Below are 26,005 nucleotides of genomic sequence, written 5' to 3' on the forward strand. Positions count from 1 at the left end.
AACTCCCAGGTTATTAAAACAACTTTGTAAAATGATCAGACACTAAATATTCAAGTTACATTTAAAAAAAAAGTTTTTGTTGTTTTTGTTTTCTTGTTTCAATTGAAGATTGAAAAAACCTGAATGTCCCCAGGAGGAAAACAGTTTTCACACATCAGTTCAACACTTTTTTTAAATGACCACGTCTGCCGGTTGCAGCACTCGTGCCCCGACGACTTTGAAACCTAAAAAAATCAGATGATTTCTCCCAAAAACATGGAAGGAAGGCAGCTTAACATGAAATGACCCACAAAATCAGCGAGAAAATAGCAAAAAGTTTAAAGAAAATTACCTAAAAATTAGCATAAAAAACAGTGTTTTTGAAGAGAGAAGAGAATTAAACATTTGTTCACGTTTCAAAGGTTAAATACTTGTGAAAGGTGTCTGAATGCAGCTCAAGAAGGTTTCAAAGGGTTAAAATGTTCTCTAAAGTAGTTTCATTAAACTGCAGATTGAGACTTTGAGAAGGTGGTCTGACCAGCGTCTGATTGGCCGACAGCATGCTGCTGTTGCTCTCGTCTCCTCTGATGGGGACGAGCGGCATCGTGCCGAACTTCTGCTTGGAGATATCCGAGGAGGAGTGACGCCTGAGCACCGGAGGACCCGGGTCATCGTTCTGGAAAATAATCCAAAACAAAAAGACGAGAGTCAGCAGGGAGAGACGTCCCGCAGAGAGCAGAGGACGCTGGGAGTTTAAACATTTGAGTTTTTGTTTAATTTCTCCTTGAAGCTGGTGAGCAAAAAGAAACATCTCAGCTTTGTGGAAAAAACAGGATGAGAGTTTAGTTTTATTTGCAGATACGTACGTATTAAAAGACAGAAAAAGAAAATTAAAAAGATTTAAACACCGTGCAGGAGCGGTTCAAAGCCATAAATGGCTTATGGAGATACATCCCCAACAGAATAAAATAAAATAAAATAAAACTAAACTTAAGTAAAATAAAATAAAATAAATTTTAAATACAACAAAATAATTTTAAAAAATTAAAACAAAGACTTCATAATTAATTACAATTTCAAGACTAAGCAATAATACAAAGTTGATAAAAATGTACAAATGGCAAAAACTTTGCGTTTACAAAGTGAAATGCATAACAGACGAATCAATGAGGTCTGATGAGTCTTTGCAAATTCGAGTTATTCTCAGATTTTAATTTTTTTGATGTTGATCTGACCTGAGCTTTGAGGAAGCTGGTGATCCAGTCCCACAGTTCAGCCTCACTGCTGCAGCACAGATACCTGACAGAGACAGAAACACCTTCAGTCTGCTGCAGCACTAAAACACTGCGCCTAAATAATACTTCGTACTGTATACGGCAAAACCAGCAGAAACAGTGACTAAAAACTTTTTTTAAGTTAGAAAAATATTTGCGATAAGTGGCAAATGTGGCAGCCCAAGCCTGTTTACAATACGAGGATAAATTCAGCTGTAATAAAATTAAAATATGACCAGTGAATATATTTATGTTGTCTATGAATATTTTGGCTTTTTCTTTTGGGTATTTTTTATTATATAATATGCTATCATATATCAGGAAATGTTTTTTAATCTCGACAATAAAGTGATGAACACATGAATACATCAATAATTATCATTTAATCATAGAAAATATATGATTTTGCATAATGAGCACTTACACTTTTGCTTTGCTTTGCTTTGCTTGCACTATGTTTAACAGCAAAAAAAACCCAAAATTTGAAATTCAATGAGTTTTCCAAGAATAACCCCAACATGTTATAAAATCATTTTCATACCACAAAAACCACACACACAGAAACACATCTGTAAAGTCCGTGCGCACAAACTGAAATACTCTCCTCATGGTACAATGTACTTTTAATATATTATGATGCAAAAGAAAACATTTGATTTGATTGCAGGACTTTTAATTGTGAGCGAGTATTTCTCCACTGTGGTATTACTTCTTTTACTGAAGTAAAACGTCTAAGTGAGAATACTGATACTTACAGCTGGTGTTTGTCGGACATCACCGTGAATCCCCACCTGCAGGCGACAGAAAAGAAAACAATTCAAGTCATTTCCTTGTTTATAGCCGTTTTTTACTCAAGTTCAAGTAATTTTCTTTCACTTTTTTTTATTAAACTAACTTGAGTCGACAAATCAGAGCACTTCACACAAGGCAACAAATTAAAATGAAACAAAAAATAAATAAAATAAGCAAAACAAAATAAATCTCGATCATTTTTTAAATATATGATAATAGCTAAAATAACTTCAACCTGCATACCAGAGCACTTCACACAAGACAACAAATTAAAATGAAATAAATACATAAATGAAGTCTAAAATCTGATCTCACAGATTTAAATAGATTTAAATATTAAAATTATTTTACCGGCTCGGAGCTTTCAGCTTCCTGCGGATGCCGATGTAGATCTTCATGGACTTCAGAGACCACTCCTTCTCCGGTTTGATGCTCTGAACAAAGAAAACAGCGCAGACCGGTGAGACACGACGCAGAGTTTACTGGTGGACGGAGACGCCCCGTCCTCGCTGAGCGTACCTTCTTGTCTTTGAGCAGCAGCAGTTTGTGGTTGATGATCTGAAACGTTCTCTCCTGAAACTTGTTCCCCTGAAGGAGCTTCGGAGGTTCCTCACGACACCTGAGCAACCCGATCTTCATGATCTCACTCTTATAGGCTGGAGGGACAGACGGGGGGACAGAGACAGAGGGAGAGAGACAGACAGACAGAGAGACAGAGGGAGAGGGAGAGAGAGAGAGGGAGAGGGAGAGAGAGAGGGACAGACAGAGAGAAGGACATAAAAAGAGACACAGAGACAGAGACAGAGACACAGAGACAGAGACAGAGACACAGAGACAGAGACAGAGACAGAGACACAGAGACACAGAGACAGAGACAGAGACACAGAGACAGAGACACAGAGACAGAGACACAGAGACAGAGACAGAGACACAGAGACAGAGACACAGAGACAGAGACACAGACACAGAGACAGAGACACAGAGACAGAGACAGAGACAGAGACACAGAGACAGAGACAGAGACACAGAGACACAGAGACAGAGACACAGAGACAGAGACAGAGACAGAGACACAGAGACACAGAGACACAGAGACAGAGACACAGAGACAGAGACAGAGACACAGAGACACAGAGACAGAGACACAGAGACACAGAGACAGAGACACAGAGACACAGAGACAGAGACACAGAGACAGAGACAGAGACAGAGACAGAGACAGAGACACAGAGACAGAGACACAGAGACAGAGACAGAGACAGAGACAGAGACAGAGACAGAGACACAGAGACAGAGACAGAGACAGAGACACAGAGACAGACACAGAGACAGAGACAGAGACACAGAGACAGAGACACAGAGACAGAGACACAGAGACAGAGACAGAGACAGAGACACAGAGACAGAGACAGACACAGAGACAGAGACACAGAGACAGATGTGGTTGAGTTCAGTCTGACAGCTGTTTGATCAAACGTCTGAACCTTCTAATTATTGATTATTGATGATTTGTTCTGATTTTAAGTATCAACGATTTTAATTCAGCCTCAGCTCCAAAACTGTGACGTCATGTGATCAGTGCTGTGTGTCGTGTGTCGTGTGTAATGTGTGTATAGTGTATAGTGTGTTGGGTGTTGTGTATAGTGTGTATAGTGTGTATAGTGTGTAGTGCATTGTGTGTAGTGTGTAGTGTGTAGTATGTAGGATGTTGTGAGTTGCGTGTTGTGTGTTGTGAGTTGTGTGTAGTGTGTTGTGTGTAGTATGTAGTATGTAGTATGTTGTGAGTTGCGTGTCGTGTGTAGTGTGTAGTATGTTGTGAGTTGTGTGTTGTGTGTTGTGCGTACAGGTGAGGATGTTGATGCCGTCGCCTTTCGGGACTCTCTTCACTACCAGGTAGGCGGAGCTCGGGTCGGCCATCTTGCACCACTGCAGAGCCTGCTCCAGGACTTTCTCTTTGGGGTGTAACGGACGCTCTGACATAACAACAACAACAACAACAACAACAACATCAACAACAACAACAACAACAACAACATCAACAACAACAACAACAACAACAACAACAACAACAACAACAACATCAACAACATCAACATCAACATCAACATCAACAACAACAACAACTTACATCTAACCCTTTGGACCCGGACTGACATCAGTTTTATTGATCTGGATTCAGATGCTTTTATTGTCTGGCATTGTGTGTGTGTGTGTGTGTGTGTGTGTGTGTGTGTGTGTGTGTGTGTGTGTGTGTGTGTCTATGTGAGAGAAAGAGGCAGACAGGTGCACAGGTGTCGTCTTGCTGTCTCACCCAGCTGTCCGTCCTCGATGGCCTCAAACGTCATCCAGACGTCTTTGTCTCCGGCGGGGACGTTCCTCATGAACAGAACCTGGTTGGTCAGCTCCTCGGCACACATGGTGGGAGACACCTGCAGGTCACATCAGAGACACGGCGTCATGACAACAGCCTGAAGACGTCATGACAACAGCCTGAAGACGTCATGACAACAGCCTGAAGACGTCATGACAACAGCCTGAAGACGTCATGACAACAGCCTGAAGACGTCATGACAACAGCCTGAAGACGTCATGACAACAGCCTGAAGACGTCCTGCAGCGTCACTATGTTCATGTGTGATGTATATGGAGCCACATCAAGGCCAAAAGGTTTGTAAATTTGAAAAAAAGGAAAAAAATAAATAAATAAATAAAATTTTAAACGAGAAGTTCAAGCTTTGATCTTAAATTTTTAGGAAAAAAATTAAAAATCATTTAAAAAATATGAATAATTAAATACATATTTTACTTAAAAATGTTTTTATATATATATATATATATATATATATATATATATATATATATATATATATATATATATATATATGTAATTCATTGTTAATCAATATTCAGGCTTACTTTGAGGGTGATGCAGCAGTCTGGTATCTTCATCTCCAGATAGACTTCAATGATCAGATCTCCGGCCTGAGACAGCTGCACGCACACGCGCACACACACACACACACACACACACACACACACACACACACACACACACACCTCATCAATACAACCTATAGGATCCTCAGTTCTCAATTTATTAAGTTAATTAAGATGTTATTTATGCAGCCACTGTTTGTGCGTACCTGCGTGTCCTTCCAGGTGGTGATGAGGCTGATTTCCAGCTCGATCTGAGTCTGATGCTCCTCGTCGATCTGAAACAGGATCAAAAGTTCCCTGAGCTCCGTTTTTACGACACAAAGGACAACGAGTCTCCGCTCTCACAGGTGTACTCACATCGAAGACGTACAGGTAGTTGTCTATCAGATCCTCCACGATCTTCACCTCGTGCTCTCCTTTCCCGTCAGTCTGGAACAGGCTGGGAGCGAACAGCAGCGACAGGTTCTTGGTGCACATCTGGTTCAGACCGGCACACTTCTGGACTCTGAGACAGAGGAGGGAACCACGATCATTATCATAACTTCTGCTGATAACAGCACGACTGCAGATCTGCAGGTGAGTCGGTGTGAGCTCACCTGTACAGGTGACTGATGAGCGCAGCCAGCGTGGTCCTGTTGACTCGAGGAAGACTCCGGATGATCTCTTTGTAGCGGTCCAACCTCTGACTCTTCTGAGGGATTTCTGAGGATGAAAACAGGACAGACTTTTACACCTCAAGATATAAAAACATGCCGAACATCAGTCTTTTTTTTGTTTTTTGATGGGGTTGTTTGAGCTACATGACCATTATCTATCAAATATAGGCAAAAAGCCATTGATATAATCTTTAAAAAATAAAGACATAAAATAAAATAAAATAAAATTAAATTAAATAAAATTAAATAAAATTAAAATAAATTAAATTAAAATAAATTAAATTAAAATAAATTAAAAGAAATAAAATAAAATAAAAAGAAATTAAATTAAATTGAATAAAAAGAAATAAAATTTAAAATAAAATAAATCCTTGCTCTCTTCATAACAACACTCCATTGAGAAAAGCATTAATTTTACATCACTGAACACAGGAGCTGCTGGTCTACCGCTGCCAGTTTGCATCTTTTAGTTTGTTCGTGTTATTGTGTGACTTCAGTGTTTTAAAGGGTTAGTTCAGATTCAACTCCGATTTCACTCTTCACGCTTCAACTTCTTATTTTAATTGTCTTTTATCAGTCCAAGAACTTATTGGAAAAGTCAAAGTAAATCATCAGAGTATTAGTTTAAGATAATTCTAGTTTAGATAAGATATATAATCATCTAATGTCTGTCAAATCAGCTGATCTGAAAGCTTTAAACTGATCAAAAACACCTGAAGAAGAGTCCAGGCCTCAGACTGAACTGTCTGGACTCTGGTTTAAGGTGAACTGGACTCACTGGCGGCCCCCTGCCACAGCGGGTGGAGTTCGGCCATGAAGATGGGGTCGTCGATCTCCCTGAAGAACCTCTTCAGGACGTCCGTCACGTCCTCGATGAAGTGGTCTCCGATGCGCAGTTTGACGTTTCGAGCGTCTTTACGAAACTCCTCCATCAGGAGTTTGATTCTGGATTTGGCGCCGTTCTTCCTGTAGATCCCCTCGTGGCCCAGACCTGCAGAGCATGCTCAGAGCGTCACTCAGCCGCACACAGGACAGCCTGCACTAAACACGGATTTTTTTGCTGACTTTTTTAAGAATTTGTTTTGTAATTTTTTTTTTCCTTTTAAAATTTTTGGTGTTTTTTAAAGAAAGAAGTGGCCTTTGTAAAAAACAAAAATAATAATAATTGATTATTTCTAAAGCAAAAAAAGTTTTGGGTGATTTTTAGAGAACGCATGCCTTCTAAACTGTTGTCATTAAAAAAACACAGAAAATGCAGAATGCTGCTTTATCACAGTAAAAACTGTAAAAACAGAAGTTATTGTTGTATTTTCAAATTTCAGAGGGTCATTAAACACATTATGTGATATCATACAGCTCTGTGACACCGAATGCCATTACTATAATTACTTTTCTAAACCTTTTCCAGGCCTTTTCCATGACTTTTCCAGGTTTTTCATGACCATACCTGAATCTGGACTGAAAAGAACTAATCTGAGAGCTAAAAGAGGCTGAAAAGCTCCAGAGCTACAAAAATGATTCACTTTGGTTTAATGTTCATATAAGAACTGTTGTCTCTTTTCGTCGTGTGTCCTCTCGTCCTCACCGTACTGAGTGATGAAGGCGATGCAGCTGTCCACGATGATGGGGATGTCGTTTCTGCTCAGCTGCTGTTCCCTCAGAGTGTTTCCTTTGCCGCCGGCCGCCCGCTGGATGTCCGAGTACCACAGAGAGAAATCTGTCCGGCCGACGCCCTGCAGGTGGAGAGTCCTGACGGAGAAAAGAAACAAAAGGATGAAAAAAACAGAAATAAAATCAGGCTCAAATAATCTGATGTCGAGCAGAGAAACGCTTCATCTCACCGTCCTTTTTCCACTAAAACCAGGATGTCTTTCTTCTCGTGGTTCTCGGTCTCTGAGGCGATACCTTCGACACAAACAGAGACAGTTTTATTAACCCTCACAAGTATTTAAACATCCAAAATCTGAGATAACTGGTTTGAAAATTTGAAAATTTTGAGAGCAAGAATATGACCTGAAAATTAGCCAAAGAGAATTATTAATATGATCAAAAAATAGAGAAAATGTCCAGAACACTTTATTTATAATTATATATTATTTTATTATATATTATTATATATTATATATTTATTATATATAATTTTATATTTTATTATATTATATATATAATTTCTTATCATTATATACATAAAATCATGCTACAGAAAAAAACATATATATTTGTCATTATTATTATTATTATTATTGGAATTTATTAGCACTTTAAGTTATTTTCCTGTTTGTTTTTTGTTTTGTTTGTTGTTTTTATTTTTATTTTTGGTTTTTGGTGTGTGTGTGTGTGTGCGTCTCGTAACTTTTTACTAATTTCTTGCTCATTTTTTGGTCCATTTCTCATTCAACCATTTTTTGCTCTAAATCAGACGGAAAGGATCAGTCAGAAAAGTGTGTTTGTAGACGAGGACTGACTGAGCTCCTGCAGGCGGTTCAGGTTGATGATGTCCTCCGCTGCTCCGTCGTTTCGGGGACAGATGAAGAGGTTGGACTTCTGCAGGACGAAGTAGGCCTCCTTCCACTGCTGCGGGTCCAGCATGGCTCTGTACCGCAGCAGGCCCACACGCTCAAACTCCCGGGTCAGCAGGCAGTGACAGCTGAGGGGGGTCGTCGCCTGGTGGGGACACAGGGCAGTTAAACAAAACTGGACACAAAGTGGGACAAAAAGCTCAAGCTGGGGACGACGAGTTTCAGACCTTCCCGATGGATTTGGTCCAGCTGTGCAGAGCGTCGGCCGTCTCCAAACCAAACTGATAAAGTTTCTCTGAAGTCAGATACAACTCGAAGGTGTAACGAAACCTGAGAGGAGGACAGACAGAGAGACAGAGGCCGTGTCTCCATGTGGACGTAAAGCTGAAGACATCTGAATGACATGCAGAAGATAAAGTGCGCACCTGTCGATGAAGCCGTTGTTGTTGTTGTTGGAGGTGTCGGGTCGAGTGACGCCCAAACACACGATGTCTTTGACGCTGATCTGCATGCAGGGATCAGCTGATCGGTCCGACTCGTAGAAGACCAGAGACTGATCCACCGAACACCAGAACTTCTGGAAGTCTGAGGACAAGATCAGGAGACGTTTGGACACGGTTCATAATGCAGGATCTGAATAAACTGCTGGTTTTATTAAACTGGTTTCGGCAGTATGAGTGTGAGTATTTGACACTGAGCAAAACATAATAATGCATAAAAATCAACGCTGCTGCTAAACGCTAACATATCCTTGGTTGTGATAACTTTAAAAAATCTACTTTGCGTGTAGTATATTATAAATAATTAATTTTTTGTGTTTGTTTTCATCAAACGACATCATGACAAAAACCTGACAGTTAAAGGATTGTAATTCTGAAAATGAAGGAATATTTGATATTTGTGATTTGGGCTGATGTTTTTAAAAAAACAAGCTCAATGAAAGTGGAAAATAATATTTATGTGTTATATTCTTTAAAGCTTAATTTTGAAAAGCACATTTTGTGTGCAGAGCAGTATGAGTGCGAGTATTTGACACTGCACAAAAAGCTAATAATGCATAAAAATCAATGTTGCTGCCAATCATTGACATATCTTAGGCTGCGATAATTTTTAAAAAATCTACTTACCGTTTAGTATATTGAAAAAAATAATTTTTTGTATTACTTTTTACCTAAAAACACAGTGGCATCATGACAGAAACCTGGCAATTAGAGTTGCATTTCTGAAAATGAATGATTATTTGATATTTATGATTAGGACTGATGTTGGTTAAACAAATAAACTCAATGAAAGTAGAAAATCATAGTAATGATAATAATAATACGTAATAATACTTTCTGAAGCTTGATTTTGAAAAGCGCATTTTATCCACAGAGCAATACGAGTGTGCGTAATATTAAAACGGGCCCAAAGGGTTAAACGGGACCCAGCTGACGCCTCCTCACTCCTCCTCCTCCTCCTACCGTCTCGGGTTTTCCTGGACAGCGTCCCTCTGTGGACGGAGCCGGACTTGTAGAGGTACCCAGAGTGCAGGACGGGCTGCATGATCTCATCGTACACACTGGGGTCTGAGGAGAGATCAGAATATTTCAGCCGCAGCATCGAATCAGCAACACAAACACACACAGTTCAGATGTCAAGAAAACCTTCAGGACTAAAGCCTCAGACGAAATCATCAGACTGCGGCGGCGTCCTGGTCCTGATTCCTCCGCCGTCTCAGTCAGTCAGTAGAATAAGAGTCTGTTTCGGTCTCTCTGCTAACTGAAGCAAACTGTAAGCAGATAAAAGCCTCCCTGCAGCTGATAACACGTCCGCTGACCTGCAGTCCTCCTCCACACACACCGCTGACCTTCACAAACCTGCCAGCTGAGCGCTTCACACACCCGTGCAACTTTAGAAAAGTAATAATTAAATGTCTTTTATGTGCTGCCGATGCAAAAAACAAAAAGGGAACTTCTATCAGAATCCAAATCAGAAATACTTTTATGATCCGCGGGAGGAAACTGTAGTTCGTTACAGCAGAGAGAATTATCGAGAGTAGAAATAAATACAAGCAAAAATATTTAAAAATAAAAAAATAAATAAATAAAGAATACAGAAATAGTAAACAATTAACACAGTATGTAAATATTTAAAAATAAAGTATGTATAGTATGAGACAGTGTTGTAAAGAATTATTGCACATTAAAAACCCTGTTGCACATATGAAATACAATAAATAATTTATGGAATTTTAATTGTAGATGTGTGTACCATCATCATCATCATCATCATCATCATTATTGCTGTTGTAATTATTATTATTATCTTTAATTGCTCGTGCCTTTGGGTGGACGGCAGACTTGAGTGAATAGAGGAAAGTGGTATAATGTATAATTGTATAATGAAATATCATCTGTCTATTTCTGTAAAATCAAATAAAACCCAAAAAAAGAAAGAAAAAAAGAAACCTCTGTGTGTGTGTGTGTGTGTGTGTGTGTGTGTGTGTGTGTGTGTGTGTGTGTGTGTGTGTGTGTGTGTTCATTCAGCTCAATGTGTTCTTGTTTTTGTCTTAATTCTTGTTTGTTTAGTTCAAGGTGTTTATGGTGAATATTGGTGCAGGAATTATAAATATTCATAAATCAAAATCTATTTTTTTTAAAAACCTGAAAAAAGGGTGCTATGATTTTATAAGTATTAATTCCCTGTTAGTCCTTTTTGGACATGAAAAACTGAAAATGTCTGATGTGCATTCTGGTGTTTTTCTTGCTTATATTTTACTTTGTTTGTTTGTTACTTCCCTTTTTGAAATTTTTTGGCACGTTCAGTTTAAAGCTCTAACAGCGGATTACAGCAAAGTGGTTTCGGCAGAGAGCAGACCTGAGGCGCAGCTGCGGTCCAGCGGGGGATGATGTCGTTGGCAGTCGCCGGAGTCGTCGGCGAGGCGAGCTGACTCCGCCTCCGAGAAGATGTGAGTGACAGTTTTCAGAAGAGTCTGTTCAGAGACCGCCGTGCACAAGACCTGGGGACGAGAAGGAGACGCTGACTGAGAGACAGGCGGGGACACACCCACTCTGAGCTCAGGACACGTGAAAGACAAACAGAGGTCTAACATGTTAAAACACTCTGTCCCTTTTTTCAGCCTCCAGCTGCTTTTATCTTTTCTCGGTTGCAGCTGATGACACGTTTCACTCCAGAAAAGCTTCCAGACAAATTCTGTCAGTTTTGAGCAAAAAATCAGCAAAAAATCAAAACCTCATCAGGGTTTATCAGCCGATGATTGAAAACTTAAAGCAGTTCTTTCTTTAAATTTCAAGAGGAGCGAAAGAAAAAAGATGTAAAGTCCAAAAAGTGTTTATTAAAAGTAGAAAGTCATGAAACATGAAAACCTCTCTGATCCTCACTGACCTCAGGTCAGCTTTTATGTTTTTACTGAAACCCCCGAAGCAGCCGAAGCTCTTAGAGACTCGTTCTGTTTGTTCCACAAAAAAGCTTTTATTCTGCAGTCAGAGCTGCTGCTGCTGAAGAAAAAACCTCAGATATTATTATCGTCGGTGTTAGATTTTGTTCACCTAAAGTTCCCCCGTTTGTGAACAGTAAAGTCCGTATTTAACCCTTTAACACCTGGATCGACACCGGTTGTCTTGTGCTTCGTCAAGACGCTTTTACAAGAATTTAAACTTCTGAAACCTGAGAAAAATGATTTCTTTAAATATAAAAATAAATAAAAAACTTAGGACAAATAAACACCCTGTCAAGAAATGTCACGCTGATTGCAAAAAAAAAGGTAAAAAAGCCTCAGTCAGACCCGGTGTCGCTGTGTGAGGCAGAACGTGTCAGTCAGACCTTGAGCAGCTCCTCCTGGCTGCTGAATGCAGGGTGGGGGAGGCGGTATCGTCCCTCTCTGTATTTCTGGGTGATGAACTCTCTTCTCTGCTCGGGGGAGGCGTCACAGTCCAGATCCTCTGACACCGACAGCCGGCTCGCCCAGAAATCATTGGCCCGGTCGTTCCCCAGCATGATGAACAGCTGATACACACAGAGACGTGCTGAGTACAGATGAATTTAATTTGTGCATTTTCATCAAAAAAAACACATTTCAGACAAAAAGCTGTTACTGCGGTAAAGCTGTTACTGTGAGCAGCGAGCATGCTAATAAATGACAGTATCAGGACCGGATCGAGACATTTTGGTGTCCTAGAAGACAATGAGAGTGGAGCGGACACCGGCGGAAACACCGGCTGAGACACCGGCGGAATAATTTTTCAACTTAAACTTCTAATTTTTAAAATTATATTTTATTTTATCTCCTCCCACTTAAATGCTAAAAACAAAAATGAAAGTAAATAAAGTATGCTGTTCTGTATAGTTTACATCAATTTTAATTCCAATAAAAATGTTTATTAAAAACATTGAAATTGAACAATCAATGCTTAAAATTGAAAAGCCTAAATTTAAGCTACTACAACATTTGCTCGGAGCGACTGTGGTCTCACCTGGACGATCTCGTTGCTCCACACGCTGGTGTCCAGTTTCAGACTCTGAACTTTAGAGACCATCGTCCCCAGACCTCTGTGCTGCCCTAAAGACACACACACACACACACACACACACACACACACACACACACACACACACACACACACACACACACACACACACACACACACACACACACAGACAGACTGAACTCGAGTTTCACAGTTTCACTTCATCTATCTCAGTCAGCTGAACTAACATCAAATCCAAAATGCAAAATAAGGAGCGACTCAAAAGTCAGTCTGTTCAAGTTGCTCTTTAGGTGTGGATATACTAGGATTTGATTTGAGGTTGCACTTAAATAAACTCAAATTAAATCAAATCAACTGACATAAAATAAACTGAAATAAAATAAAAATAAGAGTAATGTTGGCTGAGTGGTCGGCCTGGTCATGACTTCCAGATGTATTTATTTAAAGCTGTTTGCAGGTGTTTGCAAAAAAATCCCTGAAAAACACAACAATATTTGCAAAAATATAGGAAAAAAAAGGAAACACAGAGTGCAAAGAAACACCCTCAGCTCTACAGCGGGCTGTTCTCTGCTTTTCGGCAATAAATCAGATTCTGATTTTGAGAAGACGCCTTTTTTTGTGTTCACCTGTTTGCGACTATTCATGTCTACGACACTAAAGTGCCATCAGTCACTAGAGGACGACATCACCCCAAACTGTCCAATGAGTGAGTCACATGTCAGAACACGCTCTCCGTTTCTCTCTGCAGCTTTCTGTGTCTGAAAACTTTCCATGAATTTGACACCGAACGTGAACATGAAGCAGAGTTCAGTTTCAGGTGAGACTGATGACAGGCTGCAGGTGACAGAAGAGACACAAAAAACACCTGGACGATGACAGCATGGTGACACACACACGTATTCACACTCACAATTACACACACACACACACACACACATATTCACACTCACAATTACACACACACACACATATTCACACTCACAATTACACACACACACACACTCCTCACAATGCAGTTGAACCTGCACAGCGACAGTTTCACCTGCAGAGATTCATGTCTGCACAGGTGAGTTAACACACACTGGAAGTTGTGAAAGTGTGTGAACAGCATTAACACACTGCGTAAATATTATGATCAGAGTGGTATCTTAATTGTATGAAAGGTGCTATATATATATGTATATATATATATATATTTATATGTGTGTGTGTGTGTCTATGTATTCTGTTTATATATTCTATTCTTTTTTTACATTAATCCATTATTTGTATATTAATTCATTTTATTTATTACATTTTTGAAATTTAAAATTATATTTATTGTTAATTATTTTCTTATGTATTTTTTGTCTGTGCTGTTTTAATTTTTCTCTGTGATACACTGGGCTGCATGTTGTATGGAAGCTGCAATATAATGATAATTATCTATATTTTATTGACATTTATTTATGTTCAATATTTTATTGTTGCAAGTTTTAGTCATGCAAAATTCTATTTAATAATAAGTGTGTTAGCAGCATGAACACACTGTGTTTATATTATGATTAGAGTGATATCTAAATTGTAAAAGTGCTATATAAAAAATATTATCATTATTATTATTATTATTATTATTATTATTATTATTATTATTGTTATTATTATTATTCAGGGATTAATCACAGCTTTTCATACAACTTTTTATCTTTTGTGTTTACATATTCTATCTAGTTTATTTATTTTAAGACTTGCAAAATTCTGTTTATGTTTATTTCTGTCATGTTTATTTATTTTTGTTTTTTAAATGTTTTTTTTGCGTGCTGTATTAATTTTGCTATGAACGGAGCTACATAATTAAAGTTGAGTTGAGTTTTTAAGACAGTTGGATGTTTTGTTTTTTCCACCAATCTCATTCATTAATTAAAATCCAAATTGTTTTGATCAGAACCTATCTGGATGGATTATTCTAATAATCCCTGTTTGGAGATAATCTGATGTAACCCAACGATCTGAATTTCCAGGTACCTGCGCAGTTCTTGCAGATGACCACGCACAGGTTGATGGAGGCCCAGTCGGGGTTCAGGGCCTTGCAGTCGGCGCACATCCTGTTGGATCGGTTGGACCAGATCTTCTCGGCCACCTCGTAGTCCGACAGAGTCTCTGCGATGGCCTCCTGCAGCGCCTCCATCCAGTCCCGCTTCTCCCGCTCCGACTCTGCCGTGAAGCTGAGGAGGCGGAGCACAGGCTTGTTGGCAGGTCGCCATGGCAACGGCATTGTAAAGACACTAAGTTGTTTTTTTTTGTAAAGTCTGCTGATTTCAGTTTTCAGTGTTTGATCTGAGCATCAGCAGACTGAAAGGACTTTCTTTTGTTCTGCTGTGAGTCGAAGCAGCGCTGCAGAGCTGCAGGGAATTAACTGTAAGGAGCTTTTTCTCAGTCAGTGACCTGGTTTTTTGGGACCAAATGGCACGGCCTGGCAGAGGGAACAAACATTTTGTTCCCAGTTTGATCTACAGGGCAGGAAGCAAAAGATCTGGATTTTTTTATCATAATGTGCATTTTATCACAATGTGCAATTATCCACCGCAAATGATGTAAATATTTTTTAACAGTTGAGTTTTGTGAATGTTTACACTGTTTATATTGTTCTTTTATTATCTTAAATTATCTTTTTTTTTTCTTATTTTTATCTTACTTGGCAAAAAATGTCCCACAAATTGCAAGAAAATTAGTTAAAATGAGTTTTAAAAAAGAGGAGAGGATATTAGAGAAAAAATGTCTAATAAATAATTCATAATAATAATAATTTTATATTTAAAATCATGGTACACAAAAAATACAGTAAAATATATGAGACAAGTTTTTTTATTTTTAGTACCTGTTAAAATCATTTTCTTGCTGGGTTTTGACTTACAGTAAGTGAGCTTATTTATTTTTTATTATTTGCTTGTTTTAATCTTTGACCTGAATTGCCATCACATTTTTTGTGCGGTGATGTGATACCTGAAGGTTTTGTACGGAGTGATGAGGTCGAAGCTCTTGTGTTTCCCGTCTCTGATTGTCGCTCCTCGAGCTTCGATCACCGTGATGCCGATGCCGTTACGAAAACACTGCAGACACAAAAGTGAGAGACACAAAGTTCAGCGGCGTGCACGCTGAGCTGCTGTTGTGTTGCTGCTATTTGGGGTGTTGCAGAAACAATAAACATGTTGGGACAAACTCAGACGTCTCATAAAACTTGTCTGTAGCTGAATTTCCTCTGAGTGCATCCGAGCTGACAGACTGACAGACAACGAGAGCAGCAAAACAACTTCAGTGAGTGTCAGAGTCTTACGAGACGACAGATTCAGGACATATCACAAAAATTAAGCATCATTCTAGAAAAATGTGGAACAATTGAATGTTCATTAGAAACAGTTTTAACTACGTATGAAAACATAAAAAGTACTTTAGGAGATTATAACGATTTTTAACCTTTAGGGCCCGCTTTAATATTGCACACACTCGTGCCGCTCTGTGCACAAAAAACGCTTTTCCAAAACATTGGTCTTAATCATAAATATCAAATATTCATTAATTTTCAGAAGTTTAACCTTTTAAATGTCAGGGTTCTGTCATGATGCCACTATGTTTTCAATGAAAAAAATGAATTATTCTCAATATACTACATGCTAATTATATTTTTTTGATTGTGACAGGTCACCTAGTGGAAATAGCATGTATTTTCTCCATATGCCAAATATGGTCAAAATGACCTCATCAGGTGAAAAAAATGAAATGTCGTGGAAAATGCTCTGATGGCTGTGGGATCAAAAATGTCAGTTTGAATGGGTTTCAATGGAGCATTTTTGGACCTGAACAGTCTGAATGTAACTATTTAGTTTCCACAGTGTATTTTAGACTTATTGTAGGAGCTGAGCTGCAAATTCACTGATTACACTCAAATACACAATCTGGACTACATTTATCACACACACAATTATCAAAAAAATGAGGAATGAAAAGCATGTGCAATGCGTCAAACAGTCCCTAAGGGTTAATCTAAAATGCCTCACCTGTTCGCTCTTGTAGATCCAGATCTGCTCCGTGTTGATGGCGGCGTACACTTTGGACTTGGTTCCCTTCAGCTCGAGGACTCCGTGTTTCTGACAGTGAGATCCTGGACCGAAGCGCCGCCGACCGAACACCAGCTGATCTCTGACGTGTTCCTGCAGCGTGCCGACCCACCGCCGCCTCAGCACTGAGATACAGACGCCATCATCATCATCATCATCATCATCATCATGCAACACTTTTTCTCTCCTTCACCCTTTAACACCTGGATTGACATCAGTTTTGTTTTGCTGCATTCAGACACCTTTCACGCGACAAAATTTGTTTGATCTCTTTCAAAAACATTAAAAAAAACATTTAAAAAAAAAACATAAAAAAAAAAAACAAACAAAAACACAATGAGCAACATGGCAAGAAATGTCCTGCAAACTGCAAAAACTTAGTAAAAGGTAACAAGGAAATTATCTGAAAATTGGCTGGGAGGGTGGGACATGATTAAAATACAGGGGATAAAGACCCTGAAATGTTTTAAAATAATTCTTTGAATTATATACTTAAAATCATGTCAAAGAAAAAGAGAAAAAAAACAGCAAGACCTTGAGGTCATTTTCCTTTTTCTTTTTTGTTTTTGTTTTTTGCTTATTTTTAGGTATTTTTTTAGTGTAACTTTTTGCTCATTTCTTGCTTTTTTATGCCATTTCTTGCCGCGTCTCGTCGCCCTCTTCCCATGTTTTTAAAGAAAATCAAGCCAATTTGCTCAGGTTGCAAAGGGTTAATCCTTTGTATTATCACAGATTAACAGAAAACACATGCGCAGCAGCTTCACGTGTTTATCTGTCTGAAGTCAGATTAGATCAATGAAAATAAAACAAATAATGGATTAGAATTTAACCCTTTGAAACCTGAAGCAACATCACTTTTCTTTCGTTGCCATCTTTCATATGCATTTAAATCTTTGAGTTTATTATTTTGATTTCTTTCAAAAACATTTTTCTTTAAAAGGCAATGAGTGGCGTGGCAAAAAATGTTCTACAAACTACAAGAATTTAGTAGATTTAGAAAAGTATTTCTAAAAGCTCAAGAAAAACCACATTTATAATCATTATAATTCTATATTTAAAATTGTGTCATAAAATCATTATAATCTTTAAGCACCGTGTCTGGGTCATTTCTTTGTATTTTTACTTTCAGTTTTATTTATTTTCCTTTGATTGTTGTTGCTATATTTTAAACATTGTTTATTGCCTTCGTCCGATCTTTTTGAAAGAAATCAAGCCAATTTGACCAGAGTTCAAAGAGTTCATAAAACATGAATGCATCTGTGCTGCCCAGTGACTCTTTGCATCAGTTTGTTGCTGCGTCGTGTGTCGTTTTGTTTTCTTACCTTCATTATCGGCCCTGAACACAAAGATCCGGTGACTCGTCACAATTTCAAATTTGTTGTCTTTGGCTGGGCGGGCCATCTGGATGGCAGCCAATGGGATCACTCCTTTAGGGTAGACGTCCTGAAACAGAAACCAATCAAATGAGCCGAATCTGCAGTTCGGAGGTCGGAGAAGCTCTCTAACCCTTTGAAACCTGGAGCGACCTCACTTTTCCTGTGCTGCTTTTAGACGCCTTTGAACAGTATTTAACCCTTTAACACCTGGATTATTATCAGTTTTATTGTGCTACGTGTGCTGTGTTCAGACGCCTTTCACAAACGTCTGAACCTCTGAAACCTCAGAAAATTGGTGTGATTTTTTTAATGCATTGGGGGATATTCAAAAACTACCAGCAGTATGTAAATAAATAAATATAAAGTGATAAAAATTAAGAAACTCAGATAAATTTCTCTTATTAGAAATCTCTGAATTTTCTTTTTACCTTCTCACTGCCAAAATACATCAGGTTTTTGCCATCAAACTTCACGTAGCGCTTCTGGAAAACGTAGTTCCTGAAAAACAAAAAACACACATAAGATCCACAGATGGTCACATGATCATATTTGTTAAAAAAGAAGATACAGAGACATTTCATAACTGCGGTTTAAAAAAAAATCTACACAAAACCAGAAGTTTATGTGTTACGGTGAAATCAGACCAGTGTTGATAACAGTCTGACACCTACATTTTTAGGATGAAAATATTCTAGTTTTGTAAATATAAAGCATCATCAGAAAATCTTTACAGACAATGAAAAAATGAGCAAAAAAATTATTTAACCCATGATGACTTGGTTTCTATATTTAAAATTTAAAATAAATTTATTTAATTTCATATCTTCTTCACAAGTCATCGAATTTTAATTAACCAGCTTCCTTATTAATTTCAATCTATACTATAATTACACATAATTCTACAATTATTTAATATTGTTTACAGAAAAAAAGGAAGATAAACTAGGAAAAAATAAATATTAAGTGACCAAATAAATAAAGAGTGCCCCCTGTAAACAGCTGGTAACTGTCAGCCCGCCTTGTGAAAATCGTGTTTTCATACATTATTTTAAACTGGTTTATATACGGCGAAACATCAAACTCTCACAAAAGATCCACAGAAGAACTTTTTTTTTCTTTTTTTAAAGAAGCATTACCAAGAAAGGAAGAAAAGACAGACACACACCGAGTGGAGGATGAAGAAGAAGAAGAAGAAGAGGAGGAGGAGGAGGAGGAGGAGGAGAAGAAGGTGACGAGGCAGAGGCAGTTCCTCAGCAGGGAGGAGACACAGGGAGGAGTAGAGAGGAGGAGATGCAGCACAATAGCCAGCGCTGACCTCTGACTCCTGACACACACACACACACACACACACACACACACACACACACACACACACAGAGAGAGAGAAAGAGAAATACACACAGAACAGGAAGGTGTGTGTAACTGATGCTTTCAGATTTGAGCGCTGTGATTGGTCAGGTGAGATCATGGAAGGATATATGTTATATGTTCTTTAAACTATATTTATGTTATTTGTCCTTTAAACTAATGTTAACTACTAAAATACAAAATTATTGAATGAACTGCAGTTACAATCAAGTTACATAAAGTTGCAACTGTCATATAATAAAGTTAAATACACAACTGTTATAATAACATTTAATAAAAGAAGTTAAATAAACTGCCTTAATAGTAAAGTTAAATAAAATATTGTTTGTACTGAATAAATAAAAGCAGCACCCATATTTTTTATATTTTAAAGGACCTGGCTTGTCTTAGGCAGAAAGTGTTGATGTTTTTGGATTTGAAGCTTCTGGTCAACACTTGGATGTTAGCAGACAGTTTAACAGATAACAACAAACTAACAGCTCTCCAGTTCATAGATTATTAATATTTCCAAGTCACATTGGAGATCTACAAATACAAACACACAGCCTCACCTGCTCATACTACATCCACTACCACTTATTAAGTGAGACTGTTTCTGCAGCTCCATTAAACGTGATGATTTACTCTCTTTAAGCTGCAAACAAACAAACAGCCCTCCAGTTCAGATATTAATAGTATTTCCAAGTCATAGTAGTACTCCATGGTCGCAAATGTGACTAAATAGACGCAGTCTGGAGCTCTGCAAAAGCCCTGCTCTGTGTGTGTGTCGGTGAGAGAGGCAGAGAGCTGCAACAGAGGGAGGGAAAAACGAAATACCGGTGGCTTATATAAACAAAGTGAGAATTTATACTCTCTCTCTCTATTATATATATACATATACATTATATTATATATATACAGAAATATGTCATTCAATCTGGAAACCGTAGCACAACAGTGCACACCGTTTTGAGATTGAAGGTGCCGCTCATCCAACCATCTCTGCAGATCAAACTGGTTTAACCAGGTGTGTAAACCAAACATACCCCTGTGGAGACAGCTTGTCCAGCCAGCCGCTGATGATGGGCGGGGCTCTCTCGGTGAGCGAGGTGTAGCTGGCGTACGGGGAGATGGTCAGGTCCTCGTCGCCCTCTGAGGGGAAGGTGTGGTTGGGCAGGGAGAGGTAGCGGCCGGGGGGCGGAGGCTCTCCGACGGTGCTGTAACCCTGAGAGTCTCCGGAGTGAAGAGCCTGAGACAAACGCTTCGTCCACGAGAGCTTCCCAAACCTGAAGGACAAACACAACCTTAGTTTGGAAGAGACGAATCCTCTTCATACACTCATCCTGACAACTTAATTTTAGTAATTTTTTAATGAAAAAAACTGATGTTGATTCAGGTGTTAAAGGGTTAAATGTGGATTAATGTACCCTTCTTAAATAAATACATCACAACTCCACTAATGTTATGTTGTTTACAAACAAACCTTGTACCTAAACATTAACTTAGTTTTGACTTCAACACAAACTGAAGTAAAAGAGGTGGGACTGCGAAATATTAAACACAGACTGTAGCTTATAAAATCCATCAAAAGAGAAGATCTACAAAATAAAAGGGGACCGAGTACTAAACCTTGGGGTACGCCAGAGTGCTGACAATATGCAGATGATACTGTTTTATATATTTGTCTCATAAAGTTTAGTTTGTCTCCTATTTTGCAGTTTTCAATCATTTAACTGAAGCTTGTATAGACAAAAATAATTATTAAATTACATTTCTTTATATAAATGAATTGTTTGACTTTGTGTTTTTCACTAGATTTTCTCTTGTGTTGTCTGTTTGGCTGCATCTTATTTATTATAATATCAAGTGAATCTGTTGTTATACAACATTAAATATTTGATAAAAAAAAAACAACATAAAAACTCTGTTGCTGGTGTCTTACCCATGATCCTCTGCATGTTTGTCCTCACCCTTCCTCGTCTCTTTTTCCTCCAGTCTGCTCCTCCCCATCTGCAGGACAAAATATTAAATCAGCATATTTCACACATCACAGACCAACGATATTACACGTTTATTCCCAACAATCGCTTGATTTGCTATTTGGGAGCTGATCTCTCTCTATAGGTTTTTCGGGCAGTGTCTTTTTAATAATATCTTTGTAACGAGGAAAAGAAGAAAGAAAGAGCAAAAAAAGGAGCCAAATATCTTTACTAGTTTTGCCTTTGTGCTGCTGTCTCACCTCACAGATGTGCGGATTTCTTCTGGTTTGGAAAACAGTTTCACAGTACGGGCTGATCTCCTCCTCAGGGTCGTCTGTTGAAGCTGCTGAACAGAAAACTCACTTAACTGGCAGCAAAAATAGTAACGTCGCCCCAAATCAAGCAAGCCCATTAAACTCCATAAATACAACTTAAACTTTCCGTAAGTAAACCACAATTATTTAAAGCCCCAAAAAGAAAAACCTCAACATCCCAAATGGCTGGTGAGAGGACTGACCAATCCTTTATCTGATAACTTTTACCGTTCGTGCTAAAGGTCTGGTGATTAAACACAAGTCGTGCCAGAGTCTCGAGTCTCGTCTGTACTCACCTCGAGCTGATCCTGAAGAGTTGTTACTTAAAGTGCTGCCACTGAAAACACACAGTCAACAAATTAAAAACGCGTTTGAAAATGGATTTTAAGACACATTCCAGTGATTCAGTCAGTGTGTTTACATTATGTTAGAAAAAGTCGAATTATTGTGTGTATTGGGTGCGTAAGTCTGATTTCACGAAATTCAATTTAGTCCGATTTCAGTCGGCTTAACATGTTTACATGTTTTAGTCGGACTAACACTTTAATTTGACTTTTGCTAACGTCATGTAAACGTACTGACCGAATTAACAATAATCAAAGTGAAGAAACCTCCCTGTGGAAACCAGCCCATCGGCGGCGTACCTGTTCCGCTCTGGGTTCCTGTCAGGTGTTTGTCTCGGTGGCGTCGGAGGAGCCGACTGCTGGCTGCAGTGACTCCTCCCTCCACCGGGGGCAGTAGAACCAGGTAAAGTCCCCCAGTAGATCTCATTAGAGACCATCTCCATCCCGCCACCTCTGGGCGAACCAGTCGGCGAGGATCCAGACAGCCTGCTGTTGTCAAGACTACCGAAACAGGAAGTCCCAGGAGGCGTCTGGTTCTGCTGTGTCCGTACAGGTGAAGACGAGGGCGGGGACCCCTGGAACGTGGCGGGGGGGATCCCTCGGTTCAGCCGTGGGGGAACGGGAGGTAACAACCCTCCAGCGTCTGAAAGAGACAAGCTCCGACTCGGCTTCCTCCGCTCCGCCTGGCTCGCTCTTCGGTTAGGCGTGGCAGATTTGTCGTTGAGGTCAGAGGTCAACCTGCTATCAGGTGTGGGCGTGTCCCCTGAGGTGAAACCCTCCAACACGGTGAAACAGATGGACTCCTGGGAAAGCCTCCTGGTCGAGGGCGGGGCAGGGTCTGGGGTCGGACAGAACTGGATGGGCGCCGTCCTCCGGCGGTTAAAGACGGTTCTGGGTTTGGGAACCGGCTTCACCGCAGGACGGCCGCCGTCAGAGCTGGCCAGCATGGCGCCGAGGTTCGGAGCCGAGCTGTTTCTGAGCGCCTCAAAGTTAACGGGTCCCGATGACTGACGGCGCGGCGCGGCGCTGTGACCTCGCTCTGATAAGATAACCTCCGTCACCGACTGACAGCGGTCACGAGGGAGATCCGGTTTCTGATTGGCTCTTTGACTCTCCGCCCTCTGAATGTGACTGACCAATCGAAGGATTCTCTTCCTGTGTCCTGTGGCGGTTATTCCCAGACTGACCAAGGCGTCATTATCCAGGTGTGTGAAGTCTCTAGCCAACAGCAGACCGGCTCGACGGAAGGTGTCCTGGTACCTGCAGGGAAAAAATAATAATAAAAATAATAGGTTTACTTCTTGATTCTCTTTTTCACCAATTGACATGTCATGTTTCGTTATATTTCAATTTATATCATTTATGGAACATCTTATTTTATAATTATTATTATTATTTTCTATTTGTCTATACTACAAACGCATTGGATGAAATTCACAGTTCTGCTATATTAATTGATGTTGATGTGCATCCAAGGAAAATTCAATAAAAAAAATGTTGGAAAGCAAAAAAAAAAAAATAAAAATAAAAATAAAAATAAAAATAAAAATAAAATAATAATGAAGTTTTAAAAAATCATCTCTGCACACAAAATGCACAAAAATCAGGCTATAAAAAATATTACACATTAAAATGATTTCCTTCTTTCGTTGAGTTTATTTTTTTAACCAACATCACTCCTAATCATGAATATTAAATATTCATTCATTTTTAGAATTTTTTTTTCATGATGCCACTGTTATTAGTTTAAAAAATATTTTCAATATACTAAATGGTAAGGAGATCATTTTTTTTATCATCACAGCCTGGGATATGTCAATAATTAGCAGCAACACTGATTTTTATATTTGTGTTGTGTCAAATACTCACAGGTATACTGCTCTGCACACAAAATGCATTTTTCAAAATCAAGCTCTAAAGAAAATTATACATTAATATGATTTTCTACTTTCACTGAGTTAATTTTCTAATCGTCAGTCCTGATCATAAGTATCAAATATTCACTCATTTTCAGATTTTTTTTTCATGTTGCCACTGTTTTTCGATGAATTATTTTCAGTATACTATATGCTAAGTAGAGTTTTGAAGGAGCAAGAGCTTGATAACATCCAAAATTGGGGGAGTTTATCCTCTTAAAACAAAAAACTAAAGTTATTCAGTAGAAGTGCTTAGAGAGGTCAGAAGTTTTCTGTAAGAAATAAGATGGAAGTTAGCGTAGAAAGGGTTAATTATTGATGATCAGCGCTGCCGTCAGTGAGTTCGTCCTCAGCTTCTCCATCACCTTCTTCTACTCTGCTGCCAACGCCAAAGGCAGCGGCGGCCTGCAGCAAATCACTGCAAATGTGCGATCCGCCATTCCTCCAGGACCTCCAGGACCCTGAGGCGGGCAGGACAGATGTGTCCGACCCCTCCCGCCATTGTTACAAACTCTTTGAAACCGTCCCCTCTGGCAGGAGGCTGCGGTCCATCCAAAACGCACGTCATAAAAACAGTTCCTTCCCATCTGCAGCTGACCTCGCCAACAACGATCCCTCCATAAGGACTTCTGTCCTTTTCATGGACAAAATTTCAAAACTTTTCCATGACTTTTCAAGGATCAATATGATTTTTTTCTTGTCCTACTTGTCCATAGTTGTAATTTCAGCTAGCTAGAACACATGCAGGGAGAAAACAAAAAAAAACGTACGTGATGCTACACAGACGTCACACATCCACACAGATTAGAGCGACATCCACAGCTTATATAAAAAATAATAACTGACAAATGACGAATATGTATTTTATGTCACCTGTATTTAATTTCCCTGATATTTGTGATACTGAAAGCAGTTATTGGTTGATGTTTACTTACCAGCTGTGTGGAAAATAAATAAAAACAATTGGTCAAAAGAAAAAATACATTTGTCCTTATGTCATGTTACACTGAAGGTTATCCATCTACTCTAAAAACGACATTACACAAAACAAAAATGACGCAACCAGGTGGAAAAAATAGTCAAAATAAAAAAATCCAAAGAAGCAAACTCAAGGCCTACCTTTTTAGTCTGCCTTTTAATTGATTTTCTTACCTACTTATTTATTGACTATTTTTATACATTTTAGTCTGTTTGACTAGATGCTACTTTTTTAAACATTTTTATCTATTATTTGTTACATTATCCTTTTGTTTTTATTTTTTATTTGCATTTTATCATCAGTATTTCATTTATTTGATATTTGCATATGTTTTTATTTATTTACTTTACTCATGATTAATATTCTATTTATTTATTTTTATTATTATTATTTTATTTATTTAATTTTTGGTTTTATTGTATGAAGCACTTTGTGTTACAGTTTTGCTTGTATGAAAATTGCTATATAAATAAAGTCTGATTGATTGATTGATTGATTACTTGATTAAATGTTGGATAAGTGACGCTCAGACCTCTCTAGATGGATCGCTGTCAGAAGCGTCTCAGCCGGCGTGCTTCCATCCAGCGAGGCCATGACGACCAACATGGAGCCCGGGTCTCACTTGGTCTCCTCCACGTCCAGGAAACACCACGGCCATCACTGACTTACAGCAGGGACAGACAGCGGCTGTCCATCTGGAGGACACAAAAGACAAAAACACCAGTTAAACCATAAACACGGAAGTCCGACTGTAACCAAACACAGCGTCTCTTCAGCCTGACGTTTGTCACAGACCATCATCAGGACCCTGGAGCTGAAAACACTACATGGAATGTGGCCATTAAAGTTATTAACCCTTCGAAACCTGGGGAAAAAATGGCTTGGCACTGAGAAAAATGAGAAGAAATGAACTTAAAAAAAAAAATTTAAAAAAAAGGAAAGTAAAGTTTAAAAAAATCTGAAAAAGTTTTTCATTTGATAATTTTGTGTTTAGTAGTAGTTTTATATT

General features: G+C 38.8%; 1 protein-coding gene across 3 annotated transcripts in view; it reads right to left on the reverse strand.

Annotated features, from left to right (window-relative positions):
• Nucleotides 1–26,005, reverse strand: part of arap3 (ArfGAP with RhoGAP domain, ankyrin repeat and PH domain 3) — a 48,925-nt gene that overhangs the window by 5,840 nt on the left and 17,080 nt on the right. Inside the window, exons 2-34 of one of the 3 annotated variants that reach the window (XM_088080730.1) lie at nt 25,529–25,691; nt 22,402–23,361; nt 22,054–22,094; nt 21,704–21,786; nt 21,407–21,474; nt 20,511–20,750; nt 19,283–19,441; nt 18,546–18,615; nt 18,064–18,184; nt 16,682–16,866; nt 15,630–15,736; nt 14,652–14,851; nt 12,633–12,718; nt 11,983–12,165; nt 11,017–11,158; nt 9,621–9,725; nt 8,583–8,742; nt 8,385–8,487; nt 8,104–8,302; nt 7,480–7,543; nt 7,224–7,387; nt 6,417–6,629; nt 5,579–5,684; nt 5,340–5,487; nt 5,189–5,257; nt 4,962–5,036; nt 4,357–4,474; nt 3,890–4,018; nt 2,565–2,701; nt 2,397–2,479; nt 2,009–2,044; nt 1,215–1,278; nt 518–655 (exon numbers count right to left, since the gene is read on the reverse strand). In XM_088080730.1, coding sequence (XP_087936856.1) covers nt 518–655; nt 1,215–1,278; nt 2,009–2,044; nt 2,397–2,479; nt 2,565–2,701; nt 3,890–4,018; nt 4,357–4,474; nt 4,962–5,036; nt 5,189–5,257; nt 5,340–5,487; nt 5,579–5,684; nt 6,417–6,629; nt 7,224–7,387; nt 7,480–7,543; nt 8,104–8,302; nt 8,385–8,487; nt 8,583–8,742; nt 9,621–9,725; nt 11,017–11,158; nt 11,983–12,165; nt 12,633–12,718; nt 14,652–14,851; nt 15,630–15,736; nt 16,682–16,866; nt 18,064–18,184; nt 18,546–18,615; nt 19,283–19,441; nt 20,511–20,750; nt 21,407–21,474; nt 21,704–21,786; nt 22,054–22,094; nt 22,402–23,361; nt 25,529–25,602 — 4,830 coding nt within the window. In that variant the 5' untranslated portion in view covers nt 25,603–25,691. Of the gene's footprint in view, nt 1–517; nt 656–1,214; nt 1,279–2,008; nt 2,045–2,396; nt 2,480–2,564; nt 2,702–3,889; nt 4,019–4,356; nt 4,475–4,961; nt 5,037–5,188; nt 5,258–5,339; nt 5,488–5,578; nt 5,685–6,416; nt 6,630–7,223; nt 7,388–7,479; nt 7,544–8,103; nt 8,303–8,384; nt 8,488–8,582; nt 8,743–9,620; nt 9,726–11,016; nt 11,159–11,982; nt 12,166–12,632; nt 12,719–14,651; nt 14,852–15,629; nt 15,737–16,681; nt 16,867–18,063; nt 18,185–18,545; nt 18,616–19,282; nt 19,442–20,510; nt 20,751–21,406; nt 21,475–21,703; nt 21,790–22,053; nt 22,095–22,401; nt 23,362–25,528; nt 25,692–26,005 lie in introns of all 3 variants that reach the window. The other 2 variants (XM_088080729.1, XM_088080728.1) reach the window with 2 other exon arrangements.

Source organism: Plectropomus leopardus, chromosome 8 (genome assembly GCF_026936395.1).
Source record: "Plectropomus leopardus strain MGB_pleo_1.0 chromosome 8, ASM2693639v1, whole genome shotgun sequence".
In the NCBI taxonomy this organism is placed as follows: domain Eukaryota; kingdom Metazoa; phylum Chordata; class Actinopteri; order Perciformes; family Serranidae; genus Plectropomus; species Plectropomus leopardus.